This window comes from Ovis aries, chromosome 15, assembly GCF_016772045.2.
Source record: "Ovis aries strain OAR_USU_Benz2616 breed Rambouillet chromosome 15, ARS-UI_Ramb_v3.0, whole genome shotgun sequence".
NCBI classification, from domain to species: domain Eukaryota; kingdom Metazoa; phylum Chordata; class Mammalia; order Artiodactyla; family Bovidae; genus Ovis; species Ovis aries.
The window spans coordinates 75,776,545-75,792,132 of NC_056068.1; the positions used below are offsets into that span (position 1 = coordinate 75,776,545).

At 42.7% G+C, this 15,588-nt stretch overlaps 1 protein-coding gene across 3 annotated transcripts in view; it reads left to right on the plus strand.

Moving 5' to 3' along the window:
- The first annotated feature begins 1,978 nt into the window (after window positions 1–1,978).
- The window catches only part of CSTPP1 (centriolar satellite-associated tubulin polyglutamylase complex regulator 1), a 212,818-nt gene continuing 199,208 nt past the window's right edge, over window positions 1,979–15,588 (plus strand). For all 3 annotated transcript variants that reach the window (XM_060400082.1, XM_060400081.1, XM_027979708.2), the window contains exon 1: window positions 1,979–2,067. Coding sequence is in view for 1 of the 3 variants with exons in the window: in XM_027979708.2 (XP_027835509.1) it covers window positions 2,022–2,067 (46 nt within the window). In the remaining 2 variants the exon portion in view is untranslated. The remainder of the gene's footprint in view (window positions 2,068–15,588) is intronic.

Genomic DNA, 15,588 nt, shown 5'->3' on the forward strand with positions numbered 1-15,588 from the left:
GTCATTTTCCTGACCCGGTCCTCGGTTTCCCTATTTAGAAAAGGGAGCACTGCTTTAGAAAGTTTTTATGAGGACAAATGAAATGACCTGTGAATAGCTTCAGGTTGCTTGGAAATAAAATGAAATTACAATCCTTAATAATTACCATCCTATTACTTAATTAATAATACAGTAAAAAGCCACAGGTGTTAAAGTTTTGAAAAAAAGTTATGAAACTCCCATACCCTCAAGGTGCACGGGGGGTGGGGCAGGGCGGTGGGAGGCAAGGGTGGAGGAAGAGGCAACATTTTTTCAAATCAAATTTGCAGAACTTCACATCAAATACCAAATTAGCAAATTTATTACCTCAAGATAATAAATGCTGCCCTGAGTTTGGCTTTGGCCCTTTATCCTTACCACATCTAAACTCAGAGTGACTCACAGGAGCCTAGAAATGAGACATACACAATTTTAAGGGAAAGGGAGGATTAGGAGGTTTGAAGCTTCTGCTGGAGGAGGCTAAGAATAGACCCACTCAGGACACAGAGAGAACCTCCTTTTTCCTCTTCCTCCCAGTGTAGGTGGCCTACTGGTTTCCCAGTCATTCCTTTGAAAAAATGATTTTTGTTTTCTTTCTGTCCACAAAACCTCACCTTGTGTGGGGGAGAGCTAGCTAAAAATGTGAGGACAGAGTCGCTTTTTCTACTGCGTTAGAACTGTGACAAGTGCTGTACAATACTAACCCCTTGTTGGGTGTGGAGAGGGGCTAAAAGACAAATACTATATGTGAATATCTGGAAACTTGAAAACCAAGGGGTTCTCTACCTTCTTAAAGGAAAAGTGAGCAATTAGGAATATGAGGGGGAAAAATCCAATAGATGTCCTTGTTTGTGCATCCCATTCCCCTAAGACGTGGAGTGTCTTTGTAGGGGAAGAAAAAAAGACATTTGGGAAGGATATCAAATAGTAAGAGACAGAAGTAGAAGGAGGGGCTATAAAGAGGAATTTGAGAGGAAATGTCCATGAAGTCATAGAGGATTTAATGAGCACCTTCTGGATGCCTAGTCTTGTCACAAGCAAAGACATCTCTGACCTCAAGGAGCAGCCGAGATATGGGCACGTGAAAGCACTTTGTAGTAATTTAAGATGGTAAATAATCAGATAAAAATAGAAAGAAAGTGAAGTCACTCAGTTGTGTCCGACTCTGTGACCCCATGGACTACACCTACCAGACTCCTTCATCCATGGGATTTTCCAGGCAAGAGTACTGCAGTGGGGTCCCATTGCCTTTTCCAGGGGATCTTCTAGACCCCTGGAACCCTGGTCTCCTGCACTGCAGGCAGAGGCTTCACAGTCTGAGCCACCAGGGAAGCCACCAAAAAAAAAAAAAAAAAAAAAATTTGATGATGGGATATTAAATGTTTATGGGGATTTAGAGGTGGGAGCTACTATTGTGAGGCTTCCCTGGTGGGTCAGTTGTAAAGAATCTGCCTGCTATGTAGGACACTGCCGGCAATGCAGGAGACTTGAGTTCAATCCCTGGGTCGGGAAGATCCACTGGAGAAAATGGCAACACACTCCAGTATTCTTGCCTGGAGAATTCCATGGACAGAGGAGTCAGATGGGCTACAGTCTATGAGAGAAGGACACAAGTTAGCGACTAAACCATCTAGGCTACTATTATGATAACAGTTGTACAAAGCAGGAAGAATTATGAAATTCAGAAATTGAGGATATTTGGCGGCTGGGAATAAGTTGTCCACACCGGCAAATATGATGGTTTCAGAGGAACTCTCCGCCTCAAATTCCTCTAAAACCATCGCCTCAAGAAAGGGAGTCCCAAGAAACTAGGACCGCCGCGAGGCGACTGCTCCCGGAACTGGTACGGCCAGCTTGGAGTTGCGATACGGAAACTGTTTGCGTGACACCCCCTCCGCCTCCTGCCTCTCCCGCCGCGTGGGTGCCATGGCAACCAGGAGAGCCGGGAGACCTGGGTTCCGGAAGCCGAGGAGCTGGAGCTCTGAAGCCACCCTGATCAAAGGATGCTGAGTCCGGAGCGCCTAGCCCTACCGGACTACGAGTATCTGGGTAGGCGCTTCCTTCAGCTTTGGGGAAGGAAAGAAATGCCAACGCATTAGGCCAGGGTCTCGGGAGGAGGATGGGGCGGGATCTGAGTGTGAATGGGTCGGGTGGGCTATGGAGGGGCGAGGACGGAGCGCTGATCCAGGGGCCTGAAGGTGTAAGGCCCAGAGAAGAGGAAAACAACATCTGGGGAATAAAGAATGCAGAAGTGTACCCGCTGGAGCTCAGGCAGTGTGGATTGTGCTCACAGTGGGCCGGGTTGGAGTTGAGAATTGGCGGGGGTGGAGGGCTTTGGGGATGTTATGATATGCTGCTAGTGGAGTAACCTTAGAACCCTGAAGCGCCACATCAGTCATTCCGTGAGCCGTCATATAACTGTCACGGCGGCAACTAACACTTTCGAGTGTTTCTTTTACATTAGGCTCTATGCTGAGCATTTTACATGCATTCTTTATTGAATCTTCGTAACAGCCCTAGGAGGAAACTGTTTTCCTTCCAGACGGAGAAACTGAGGCTGCAGAGAGAACTTACACAAAGCCACACCGCTAGGAAATGGTGTGGCCTGGATCAGAACCTAATTTGCCCACTTGTGAGCTTGAGTTCTTGATCAGTAGGGCTGCAGCTGTAATACGTTATGCACACTTAGCGCCTTCAGTGTGGATGAAAAAAGGATGTGTGTGTGTATATGCATACGTGTAAGAAGGACACGTATTTTAAAACGTTGTTTAGTCGCTGAGTCGTGTCCAACTCTCTTGCAACCCCATGGACTGTAGCTGGCCAGGCTCCTCTGTCCATGGGGGTTTCCCAGGCAAGAATACTGGAGTGGGTTTCCATTTCCTTGTCCAGGGATCTTCCAGACCCAGAGATCGAACCCACCTCTCCTCCATTGGCAGGTGGATTCTTTACCATTGAGCCACCAAGGAAGCCCTTTAAAACATTAATAGACTTTACTTTTAAAGAAATTTTAAGTTTACAGGAAATTAAGCAAATATTATCGTGTTCCCATGTACTCCCTGCCAGTCAGTTTCCTGTTATTAACATCTGACATCTATTAGTATAGTACATTTGTTACAATTGATGGACCAATATTGATACGTTATTATTAACTAAGATCCACAGTTTGCCTTAGGGTTCACTCTGTGTCAGTACAGTTTTATGGGTTTTGACAAATGCATAGTGTCAGGTATCCACCATTATAGTATTGTGCAGAGTAGTTTCACCCCTGTCTATTCATCCTTTCCCCTGTCCCCCAACCATTGGCGACCATTGACCTTTTTACTCTCTCTAAAGTCTTACTTATTCAGAATATCATACAGTGGAGTCACAGAGTATATAACCTTTGCAGATTGGCTTTTTTCAATAAGCAATAATGCATTTTAGGTGCCTCCACATCTTTTCCGGGCTTGAAAGCTCATTTCTTTTTATCACTGAGTAATATTCAATTGTATGGATATATTGATATTATACACTTTTTTAAAAATGAAAAACAATTCCAGTTTAAATTTCTGAATTTGTCATATGGAAACTAGATTAAAAAATATAAAGAAGTTTATAAGGAAAAGTCTCTTCCAGCCCTTTTCCCCTCATCTGCCAATTTTCATCTGTCCTCAGCCCACTACTAGTAACCACTGTTAACTGGTTTCCTGTGTGTCCTTCCAGAGTTTAGTTTATTATGTATATAAGAGATGGTGTATTTTTTTCTTTCTATATAGCTCAGAGTGATTTCTATATCAGTGAGAGCTTTCTCATTCTTCTAAAAAATTTTTTAGCCACATAGTATTGAAATAATTTATTTGACCAGTTCTCGGTTGGTGCACATGTTGATTTTAGCCTTTTGCTATTACTGAAAATGTGTGTGTTAGTCACTCAGTCATGTCCAACTCTTTGCGACCCTGTGGACTGTAGCCAGCCAGGCTTCTCTGTCCATGGAATTCTCCAGGCAAGAATACTGGAGTTGGTAGCCAGGAGATCTTCCCAACCCATGGATCAAACCCAGGTCTCCTGCACTGCAGGCAGATTCTTTACTGTCTGAACCACTCTGTCTAACCAGAGAAGGCCATTACTGAAAATGCCCCACTGAATACCCTGTAATTTCGTGCCATTACTAGTATATCTGCAAAGATAAAACCACAAAGTAAAGTTGGTGGGTCAGAGATATATGCATTTTAAATATTGATAGACATTGCTAAATCATGTTTCACAGGGGTTGGACTATTTTACACTGCTGTTGGCAATGTAGGAGAATCCCTGTTTCCCTATGGTCTTTCCAACAAAATATATCAAACTCAAACCATCAGATATTTTCAACTGGTTAGTGACAGATAGTCCCAGGGTAGATTTGCTATGCATTTCTCTTATGAAGTTAGGACTCTTTTCACCAAGGTTAAGGGGTATATGTGGTTTTCGAAAGGAGTATATATACCTAATTCTCCTAATTGGAGAAGGAAATGGTAACCCACTCCAGTATTCTTGCCCAGAAAATTCCATGGACAGAGGAGCCTGGCGGGCTATGGCCATGGGATCGCAAAGAGTTGGACACAACTGAGCGATTTCACTCACTTATATACACCCAAAGAGCATAATTAAATCACAGATAATTTTGCAACCAGTGAATAATAATGTCTAGCAATGCCTAGACTCTTGCTAAGAATTTTATGTTTTTTATCTTACTTACTTGGTACTAAGAGTCTATGAAATATTTGAAAAGCCTAGTCCTTTGTTCAGTTCCTTGGATATTTGGCTCAAAGTCTTGACATATTTAAATTATATGCCTCAAAGGCTTGACATATTTAATATTACTGGTTCTTTGGTGAGTAGAAGTTGATGGTCCCTCCATAAGTGGCTTTTTTTTCCCCCAGGGACACTAGGCCAATGGCATTGTTGATAATGAATCTATAAACAGAATCAAAGTTTCAGATTGGCCAAAAAAACTTCAGCATGCAGCCACTTACCTAAATTATTGAACCCTGGATTACTGAAGGTCTTTCAGGTTCTGTTGCATATTTAAGTGTCTTAACTCCATGTCCCAGTCACTGCCTGGGCATTCGTATTGCCCTAAGCAGGGTCATACTACTCATTGCGTTCCTCATGGTTGCTCAAACCATACAACTCTGCTGAAATGCATTTGTCTTTAGTTGAGAGCAACCCTGCCCATTTCAGTTTGGTCTCTTTTAGAGGCATGCTGTTGCTGTTTTGAAGCATTCACCCTCCATTTAACAACCACTGAAAATCATCCCTTATAGATTAATTTAATGAAATATTTTCTGGTTTGAAAATTTAAATACTTGTCAAGGTTTTGTTTGACTTGATTTGGCTCTTCCCCTTTTCTTCTTCTTTTTTTTTTTTTTTTTTACAAATTATAAAGTCACGTGTGTAGAACTAGACAAGAAAATGCATACAGAGAAAAGAAAATTGGGGAGATGGGAAAGCTCTAGGTATTCAGTGCATGGGAAAAGTGAAAGTTCAATATCCCTTGGTAAGTGTAAATGGATACCTCTTTTTAGTATTATGTACAAATTACAGGGATACCTATTCAGTGAATATCTATAGATTTTCCTTTCTACCTGTTAGCCAGGCCTTCCATTTGCCTTTTTCACTACTAGTGAAGAAAAGAATCTTTCATCATGTTGGGTAAACTGATCTGTTCCCTGCTGACTTGGTGGATTTGGAACCTGTAATCATGGCCTGGAATGGCTTTAGTATCTTAAGATCATCATTACAGACTCAGCTCTGTGATGTTCATGCCTGCAGTCATCAGAATAGAGTGATAGAAACTGTGTTAATGCCCAGGCATAAATAGAGAGAGGAGAATCTGGAAAAGAGATGAAATAAATATAGAGCCCTTGAAAGAGTTCCAGTTTATGAAAGCTACTTATTGGAAGCTTCTGCCAGAGGCTGAGGTGTGTCTGTGTATCTGGTTGGGTGTGGAGAGTTCTCTAGAGCCGAAGGGCGGCCTGTTCTGGTCCCAGGTTTGCAAAACACACTCCCTATGTGCTGACGTGAGTATAAGCAAGAGGGTGTGAAGTTTATCATCTTACCCCACCTAGACTGGGGAGGTGCTTGCTTTCACTCATGTTCCTGTTTACCGCTTCTGTTTCTATGGAAAGTGCTTGTTCTCACTAAAGTTGGTAGTGGATTGGCATGATAGGTAACTCCAGGGAATCAGGGGTGGTCTTTCTCCTTTGCAGGCTGTGCTTATAGAGGAATCATAATAAATGGGATAGTTGTTTTTTTTTTTAGTGTTGATCTTTATTTTTTTTTTTGTCTTTTTTGAGTTTGTTACAATATTGCTTCTGTTCTATGTGATGTTTTTTTGGCTATGAGACCTGTGGGATCTTGGCTCCCCAACTAGGGATTGAAACCATACCCCCCACATTGGAAGGTGAAGTCCGAACCACTGGACTGTCAGGGAAGTCCCTGGATAGTTTTTTTGTTTTTTTAATTGGGGGATAATTACTTTACAATGTCTCATTGGTTTCTGCGGTACAACTACGTGAATCAGCTGTAAGTAAACATATATCCCCTCCCTCTTGATCCTCTCTCCCACCTCCAACCCCCACAGTTATTTTGAAGCTATAGTTTTTGAACACTTCATTTATGCTTGACACTGTGCCTTAACTCATTCATCTTCACAACCATCATACAAGGTATTATTATTAGGCAAAGGAAAAAGGGAAGGATATACCCAGCTGAATGCAGAGCTCCAGAGAAGAGCAAGGAGAGATAAGAAAACCTTCTTAAGTGAACAATTCGAAGAAACAGAAGAAAACACTAAAATAGGAAAGACTAGAAATCTCTTCAAGAAAATTGGAGATACCAAGGGAACATTTCATGCAAAGACAGGAACAATAGAGGAGGAGGAAGTGGCAAGGACCTAACAGAAGAGATTAAGAAGAGATGTCAAAAATACTCTGAACTGTACAAAAAAGGTCTTAATGACCCAGATAACCACGATGGTGTGGTCACTCATCTAGAGCTGGACATTCTGGAATGTGAAGTCAAGTGGACCTTAGGAAGCATTACTACAAACAAAGCTAGTGGAGGTGATGAAATTCTAGCTGAGTTATTTTAAATCCTAAAAGATGATGCTGTGAAAGTGCTGCACTCAATATGCCAACATATTTGGAAAACTCAGCAGTGGCCACAGGACTAGAAAAGGTCAGTTTTCATTCCAATCCCAAAGAAAGGCAATGCCAAAGAATGCTCAAACTACCATACAAATGTGCTCATTTCACATGCTAGCAAGGTCATGCTCGAAATCCTTAAGCTAGGCTTCAGCGGTACACAAACCAAGAATTTCCAGATGTACAAGCTGGATTTAGAAAAGGCAGAGGAACCAGGGTCAAATTGTCAACATCCGCTGGATCATAGAAAAAAGCAAGGGAATTCCAGCTAAATACCTACTTTTGCTTCATTGACTACTCAAAAGCCTTTGACTGTGTTCAGTTCAGTTCAGTTGCTCGGTCGTGTTCGACTCTTTGCGACCCCATGAATTGCAACACTCCAGGCCTCCCTGTCCATCACTAACTCCGAGTTCACTCAAACTCACGTCCATCGAGTCAGTGATGCCATCCAGCCATCTCATCCTCTATTGTCCCCTTTTCCTCCTGCCCCCAATTCCTCCCAGCATCAGTCTTTTCCAATGAGTCAACTCTTCGCATGAGGTGGCCAAAGTACTGGAGTTTCAGCTTTAGCATCATTCCTTCCAAATAATTCCCAGGGCTGATCTCTTTCAGAATGGACTGGTTGGATCTCCTTGCAGTCCAGGGGACTCTCAAGAGTCTTCTCCAACACCACAGTTCAAAAGCATCAATTCTTCGGTGCTCAGCTTTCTTCACAGTCCAACTCTCACAACAAACTGTGGGAAATTCTTAAAGAGATAGGAATACCAGACCACCATACTGCCTTCTGAGAAATCTGTATGCAGGTTAAGAAACAACAGTTAGAAATGGACATGGAACAACAGACTAGTTCAAAAATGGGAAAGGAGAACTTCAAGGTTGTATATTGTTATGCTGCTTGTTTAACTTATATGCAGAGTACGTCATGCAAAATGCCAGGCTGGATGAATCACAAGCTGGAATCAAGATTGCCGGGAGAAATAACAACAACCTCAGACATGCAGATGTGTGTGCGTGTGCTTAGTTGCTCAACTGTGTCACCCTTTGCAACCAGGCTCCTCTGTCCGTGGAGAGTCTCCAGGCAAGAATACTGGAGTGGGTTGCCATGCCCTGCTCGAGGCCAGAAAGTAAAGAGGAACCAAAGAGCCTCTTGATGAGGGTGAAAGAGGAGAGTGAGAATCTGGCTTAAAACTCAGCATTCAAAAAGCTAAGATTGTAGCATCTGGTCCCATCACTTTATGGCAAATTGATGGGGGAAAAGTGGAAACAGTGGCAGATTTTATATCCTTGGGCTCCAAAATCACTGCAGATGGTAACTGAAATGAAATTAAAAGACCGTTGCTTCTTGGAAGAAAAGCTATGACAAATCTAGAGAGCATATTAAAAAACAGAGACATCATTTTGCTGACAAAGGTCTGTATAGTCAAAGCTATTATTTTTCCAGTAGTCATGTATAGATAGATGTGAGAGTTGGACTATAAAGAAGGCTGAGCGCTGAATTCTTTCAAATTGTGGTGCTGGAGAAGACTTTTGAGAGTCCCTTGGACAGCAAGGAGATCAAACCAATCGATCCTAAAGGAAATCAACTCTAATATTCATTGGAAGGACTGATAAAGAAGCTGAAGTTCCAATACTTTGGCACCTGATGCGAAGAGCCGACTCATTGGGAAAGACCTTGAAGCTGAGAAAGATTGAGGGCAGGAGGAGAAGTGGGTGACAGAGGATGAGATGGTTGGACGGCATCACCAACTTAATGGACATGAATTTGAACAAATTCAAGGAGATTGTGAAGGACAGGGAAGCCTGGTATGCTGTAGTCCATGGGGTCACAAAAAGTTGAACACAACTTAGCAACTGAACAACAATAATTATTAGTCCTATTTAGTAGTTATTAAAATCTCATTTTAGAAATAAGAAAACTGAGTTTTAGAAAGGCTAATTGATTTGTACAAAATCACACAGGTGGTGATGCATAAAAGCCAGATTCAGATCCAGGTTTATGGGATTCCATGCCTGTTTTTCCCTCTCTTCAGCTCAATTCAGTCAGTTCAGTCGCTCAGTCATGACTCTTTGCGACCCCATGGACTGTAGCACGCCAGGCCTCCCTGTCCATCACCAACTCCCAGAGTTTACCCGAACTCATGTCCATTGAGTCGGTGATGCCATCCAACCATCTCATCCTCTGTCGTCCCCTTCTCCTCCTGCCTTCAATCTTTCCCAGCATCAGCATCTTTTCAAATGAGTCAGCTCTTCGCATGAGGTGGTCAAAGTATTGGAGTTTCAGCGTCAACATCAGTCCTTCCAGTGAACACCCAGGACTGATCTCCTTTAGGATGGACTGGTTTGATCTCCTTGCAGTCCAAGGGACTCTCAAGAGTCTTCTCCAACATCACAGTTCAAAACCAGAGATTAAAAATAAACAAACCAAAATAGCTACTGCCTGTAAAGGGTGTGATCCTCGCTTCCCTTTTAAGATTGGAGCTCTTAAACAGTTCATTAGTTGCAAATAAGTGTCCTGAGAACAGAAATTGTATCTTACCCATCCTTGTACACCTGCCTTTCACCATATAGACACCTTATACATACATATGTGTTACATAAAAGTAAAAGTGTTAGTTGCTCAGTTGTATCCAACTCTTTTGCTCAGTTGCTCAGTTTGTCCAACTAGGCTCCTCTGTCCATGGGATTCTCCAGGCAAGAATACTGGAATGGGTTTCCATTTCTTTCTCCAGGGGATCTTCCCCACACAGGGATTGAACCCCGGTCTCCTGCATTGTGGGCAAACTCTTTACCACCTAAGCCACCCATGCAACATGAATAATCTGACCTTAGGATCCCCCAAGTGTGAGCAGCTACAACAATAACTGACTTATTAAGTACTTAGTATGTATCAGGTGACATTCTATATAGTTTACATATATTAATGCACATGAAGATAGTTTGAGTTTTTATCTCCATTTCATAGATGAGGAAACTGCAGCACTAAGGCATTAAATAACTAGTTAGTGAGTCCTGGAGGCAGGATTCTAATCCAGCAGTCTAATTCCAGAGTCTGCATTGTTAAACTCTGTGCTACAAATACCTTGAACAACTCCAAAAATGAGGCTCCAGTTATCGCACAGACCTGCATTCCATGGTTGCATGGATTCTGGAGTCAGTTCAGATGACTTCAAGGACTTAATTTAACATTTCTGCCAGGAGGGGGCATCCTAGGAATCAGGATGGATCAAGAAATAGTAAAATTCCAGTTCCTTCCACTGGACTCATCTCTCAAAGGCAGGCAGTAAGGAAGATTACGACTAAAAATAGACCATTTAGGGGAGCTTGCATGACCGTAATCTGTGTACTTTGTGTAGCTGTGTGACCTTGAGGAAGTTACTCAACCTCTCTGTGCCTTAGATGCCTAATCTGCAAAATACAGTTAATAATACTACTTACCTCATGCATGTAAGCTTTTAGAGCAATACCTGGCTGATACATTGTGAAAAGAGGATATACAAAGATAAGTAAGACATCTTTTCCTCTAGAGCATCTAGGAAGGTGCTCAGTAGATATTAGCTGCTATTATTATTCCTATTTTTTAATAAAAATATGTAATACATCTGTGGCAATGGGTCACAGAGCCGGACACGACTGAAGCAATCTAGCACGCACAATACACCTGTGGTACCCATGAAACTGCCTCTCAGATCTCCTAGTATGGGAGGGGAAGGTAATTAACTCAACTCCAGCCCTCAATGCAACACCTTGTTCCCGCGGGCTGCTTCCAGCAGATGACTGGGTGAGGCAGGCAGACCCACTTTTATGAGAAGTGTGACTCCTCTGATGGTGACTTCGGCTCGGGGACTGCCACTGCACCGCAGTCTAACACTCTCATTCTCCTCTCTACGCGGGTCAGCCCTGCGGTGCGCCTGTCACCTCTCCGTGTCTCTTCCAGCTCCCTCCGCATTTTCTCTCGTGGGCTTTTCATCCCCTAAATCTCTTGCATGTCTGATCCTGTCTTCTTGTCTGCTTCTCAGAGTCCCTGGACTCGGACAGCCTCCAACAGTCACTGATACAGTCCCTTTCAGTCATGAGATTAAGATTTCTTCAAGCCTTGGCGGAGGTTCTGACATATGACTGTTTCTATGTTGAAGATTCTTAAGTGTTTACTAATCTTGGTTTTTGGGTTTTTTTTTGCATTTGCTGATATCAACTTGTCTTATTGCCAGACATAGTTTCTCTTTTTGCTTTTGGATGAGTCTTGATAACAAACGTAATTTTGTTGGAATGTAATCAGTTCAGTTCAGTTCAGTTGCTCAGTCGTGTCTGACTCCGCGACCCCATGAACCACAGCACGCCAAGCCTCCTTGTCCATCACCAACTCCCGGAGTCCACCCAAACCCATGTCCATCGAGTCGGTGATGCCATCCAACCATCTCATCCTCTGTCGTCCCCTTCTCTTCCTGCCCTCAGTCTTTCCCAGCATCAGGGTCTTTTCAAATGAGTCAGCTCTTCGAATGAGGTGGCCAAAGTATTGGAGTTTCAGCTTCAACATCAGTCCTTCCAATCTCCCAAACCCAGCCTCATGCTAGGAAACATTGCCATTTACAGTAAGTCAGAAGAAATACTCATAGGATTTTAGAGAGCTCGGGTTGTTGCAGAAAGGAAGAGGAATAAATACGTGTTACACTGATCCCCTAAATCTTTGGAAACCAGGTTTATAATAATAAAGATGGTCACTTAAAAACAGTAATGCATATGTTCACAAAATCATGAACGTAAATGACTGTAACACAAAGTAACTCTGTAATAAGTGCCGACTGGGAAAAACTGAGGGCAGGAGGAGAAGGGGATGGTTGAATGGCATCACTGACTTGATGGACATGAGTTTGAGCAAGCTCTGGGAGTTAGTGAAGGACAGGTAAGCCTGGTGTGCTGCAGTCCATGAGGTCTCAAAGACTCGGACACGACCGAGCGACTGCACTGAACTGAAACTGGGGAAAGAGCCAAGACACCTGCCTACACACAGTTCACTCAGTTATAGCACTTAGATCCCATCTCCCATGTATGGCGTAGGTTTCCTGTAGGGAGTGGCACGTTATGCTCATCCTTTGCTTTATATAGAGAAGCTATTCAGGGAACAAGAAAGAAGGGAAGGAAGGAAGAATTAGGAAGAGCAGAAAGGAAGGGGAAAGGGGGAAGAAGAAAGGAAAGAGATGATTTTGTGGACATGTGACTTACCGTTTTTAAGTGACCAGCTTCATATATTGTAAACCTATGAATAGTATCCAGAGATTTAGGAAGTCAGTCAGCATTTAACATCTATAATATTTATTTATTTTCCTTCCTGCAACAACCCGAGCACTCTAAAGTCCCATGAGTACTTCTGTTGACATATTGTGAACAGCAGTGTGCTGGATTGGCACTAGCTTAGGGTTGGATTTGGAAGGTTCACTAATCATATTCAAACAAAAGTAAGTTTGCCTATCAGGATTCATCCAAAAGCAAAAAAAGAAATTGCCATCACAGGGGCAGCAGTTCCCTAGGTGGCCCAGTTCTGGGGCGTGCCTCTGGGAGTTGTTCCTGGAAGTTAAGCTTAGACTCTGTTTCATTCATCTTTCGAAGGATTCTGTAAGCTACTTAATAAATGTAATCAATGTTTCTGTTGGAGGGGGTTAGGGATGGGGAATGGAGGCTGTCGGAGGAGAGCAAGTGAGTTCTAAGGCATGCTGTTTGTTGACCATCACCCACCTCTGTTTCTCCTGGGTAACTGTCTACAGGTGATGTCAGTGTTATTCTAGGGATTAAAAATAGTTCCCGTAAATTTTTTACTTTGCTGGTGGCTCAGACGATAAAGCGTCTGTCTACAATGCAGGAGACCCGGGTTCGATCCCTGGGTCAGGAAGATCCTCTGGAGAAGGAAATGGCAATCCACTCTAGTACTATTGCCTGGAAAATCCCACGGACAGAGGAGCCTGGTAGGCTACAGTCCATGAGGTCGCAAAGAGTCGGACACGACTGAGCGACTTCACTCACTCACTCACTCACTCATTCATCATTTATATATTCAGGTCATCTTAAAATCTTCCCTCCAAATGCTATCTAAAAGTTGGAAATCAATATTTTTTGTTATAAATGCCATATTTGCTAAATAAGTGAATTTAGGAAGATGACTAGGTAATCAAAGTTTTAAAAAGTAATAAGACTTCAGAAGAGGTAGATGATCCATTAACTTTATCTCTTGGTCATCTTCCAATTTATATCCTTAGCGCTTATCACAATTAGCTTATTAATCTATTTGGGTATCTTGTTATTGTCTGTTTCTTACTAGAATGTAAGCATAAGGGCAGACTCATTCCCTCAGTATCTCCAAAATCTAGCACAGTGCTTGGCCCAAGTTAAGTGCACAGTTGTTAAATGAACAGCGTGCTTTATGTGGGCCTCCCAGGTGGTGCTAGTGCTAAGACCCCGCCTGCCAGTGCAGAAGTAAGAGACTCAGGTTCAGTCCCTGGGTTAGAAAGATCGCCCGGAGGAGGGCATGGCAACCCACTTCATTATTCTTGTCTGGAGAATCCCATGGACAGAGGAGCCTGGCGGGCTGCAGTCCATGGGGCTGCAAAGAGTTGGCCACGACTCAAGTGACTTAGCACACATGCACACTGCTTTAAGTAGCAAAATAATTTTTTTTTCAAATGAAAGAAAGAAATCCAGTTCAGAAAATAAGTTATTGAATTCCTGCTGTGTGAGAGACACTAGGGTTTTTTCCCTTCTTCCATTGACAACCAAAAGATAAGTGATTAAAATCTTTGCTCTGAATGCTGTCCAAACGTTGGGGATCACCATTACTTGCATATATACCATGTTTACTAAATGAGTAAATATAATTTCTTGGTTGACACCATGTATTCTTTGTTTTGATTATGCAGCAGTAAGATTTAGTTCCTTTTTTCAAATGGTTTCTTATGAAGGAAGGAAATTTTATACCATTTTGAGGCATCTCCTGGATATGCCATTTTCAGTTGGGCAGAGTAACCTGCTTTGATTAAGCCTGGAATTACCCTTGTCAGCTAATCGCCGGGTGTTTCCCTACGGGCCTTAGGAAATAGCTCATCCTATGATTGGAATTTCAAGTCAAAACACATTTATCTGAGCAGAATTTTAATGATTTATCAAAGAGAGGAGGGGTTTTCCCAAACACATCTGAACTTACCAAATTACCGATCCCATTAGCTATGTTTTCTCTTAAGCACTTCTCTTTAAACAAAGTAATTACAGCTGAAATCATCCAATGTATTTTTCATAAAAGGTTTTGACTAAGTTGTGTTTGATTAGCAGGAACCCAGTAAAAGTAAATATTGTTTGAGAAGGCACTTTCTGAGCCCTTTCTTTTTCTTCATTGAATTAGCTTTTTTGAAAGCACTGTTCTTTGGAGAGAGTAAGAGCCTTTTTCCAGCTGTCCTATTGTGTAGCCCAAGGTCTTGTTAATACTATTATCTGGCCCTGAGATTATAGGTAACTGTGATAAAACACAGGCTTCAGTTTCTGTAATCTCAGACCGAAATCTGTTTGTGCCCTGCCCTTCACATCAGGTGTTTGTGAAATTCAGACTTCTCTCACCTGGAATAACGCCCCCTCCCACCCCCCGCCCCGGCCCCCAGTAAACAGAGATATCTGGCAGGGAAAGGGCTGTATAAGAGCCATTGCCTTTATTTTATTTTATTTTTTAATCATGTGGCAGAACTCCTCCTGTGGCCAACTTACATACAACATGTGCCCTAAATGGGAAAATTATATATTTTAAAATAGGCATGCTTGAAACAATAACACTTTTGAATGTGAAATGTACCAGAAGGCCACATGTCTCTGGCTTTGCTTGTCAAATGGAGAGGCTGCCAGAACCACTCGGCTCCATGGTTCTCATGCCCTAAAGTCCTGGAAACTGACACGTAAGTAGGCAATGCACAAAGAAGCTCAGCCCATGAGAATGAGTTTGGGCGCCCGGGCTGGCCCCCTTTCTCTCTGTATGGAGTTCTCTCCAACTTTGCTTCTCCGGTCCCATCACAGTGTTTTTCAGAAAGGAGAGATTAAATGCATCTGGTATTTCAGCATGTTAGCTGCACAGGCAACATGAGGCTAGCACTCAGGCCACTGTTCAGCCTGTCATATGGAAGGAATTGCTTTTCAGGGGAGATTATAATTGTGTGTGTAGCCACACAAATGCGCATTCTGCCTGGAGGGAAATGCGCAGAGGAGGAGGCCTTATGCTGCCACTCAGGTCTCTTTGTGGAGGGCTGCATAAGAAGCCCTTACATGGCATAGTCAACTCTTTTGGGCTTAATGAGTCATCTTTTTGTGTGATGCCTACCTCAAAAAAAGAGTGTGGGGGGGGGGGGGGGGGGTAGAGGGGGAGAAGAAACACAGTCTT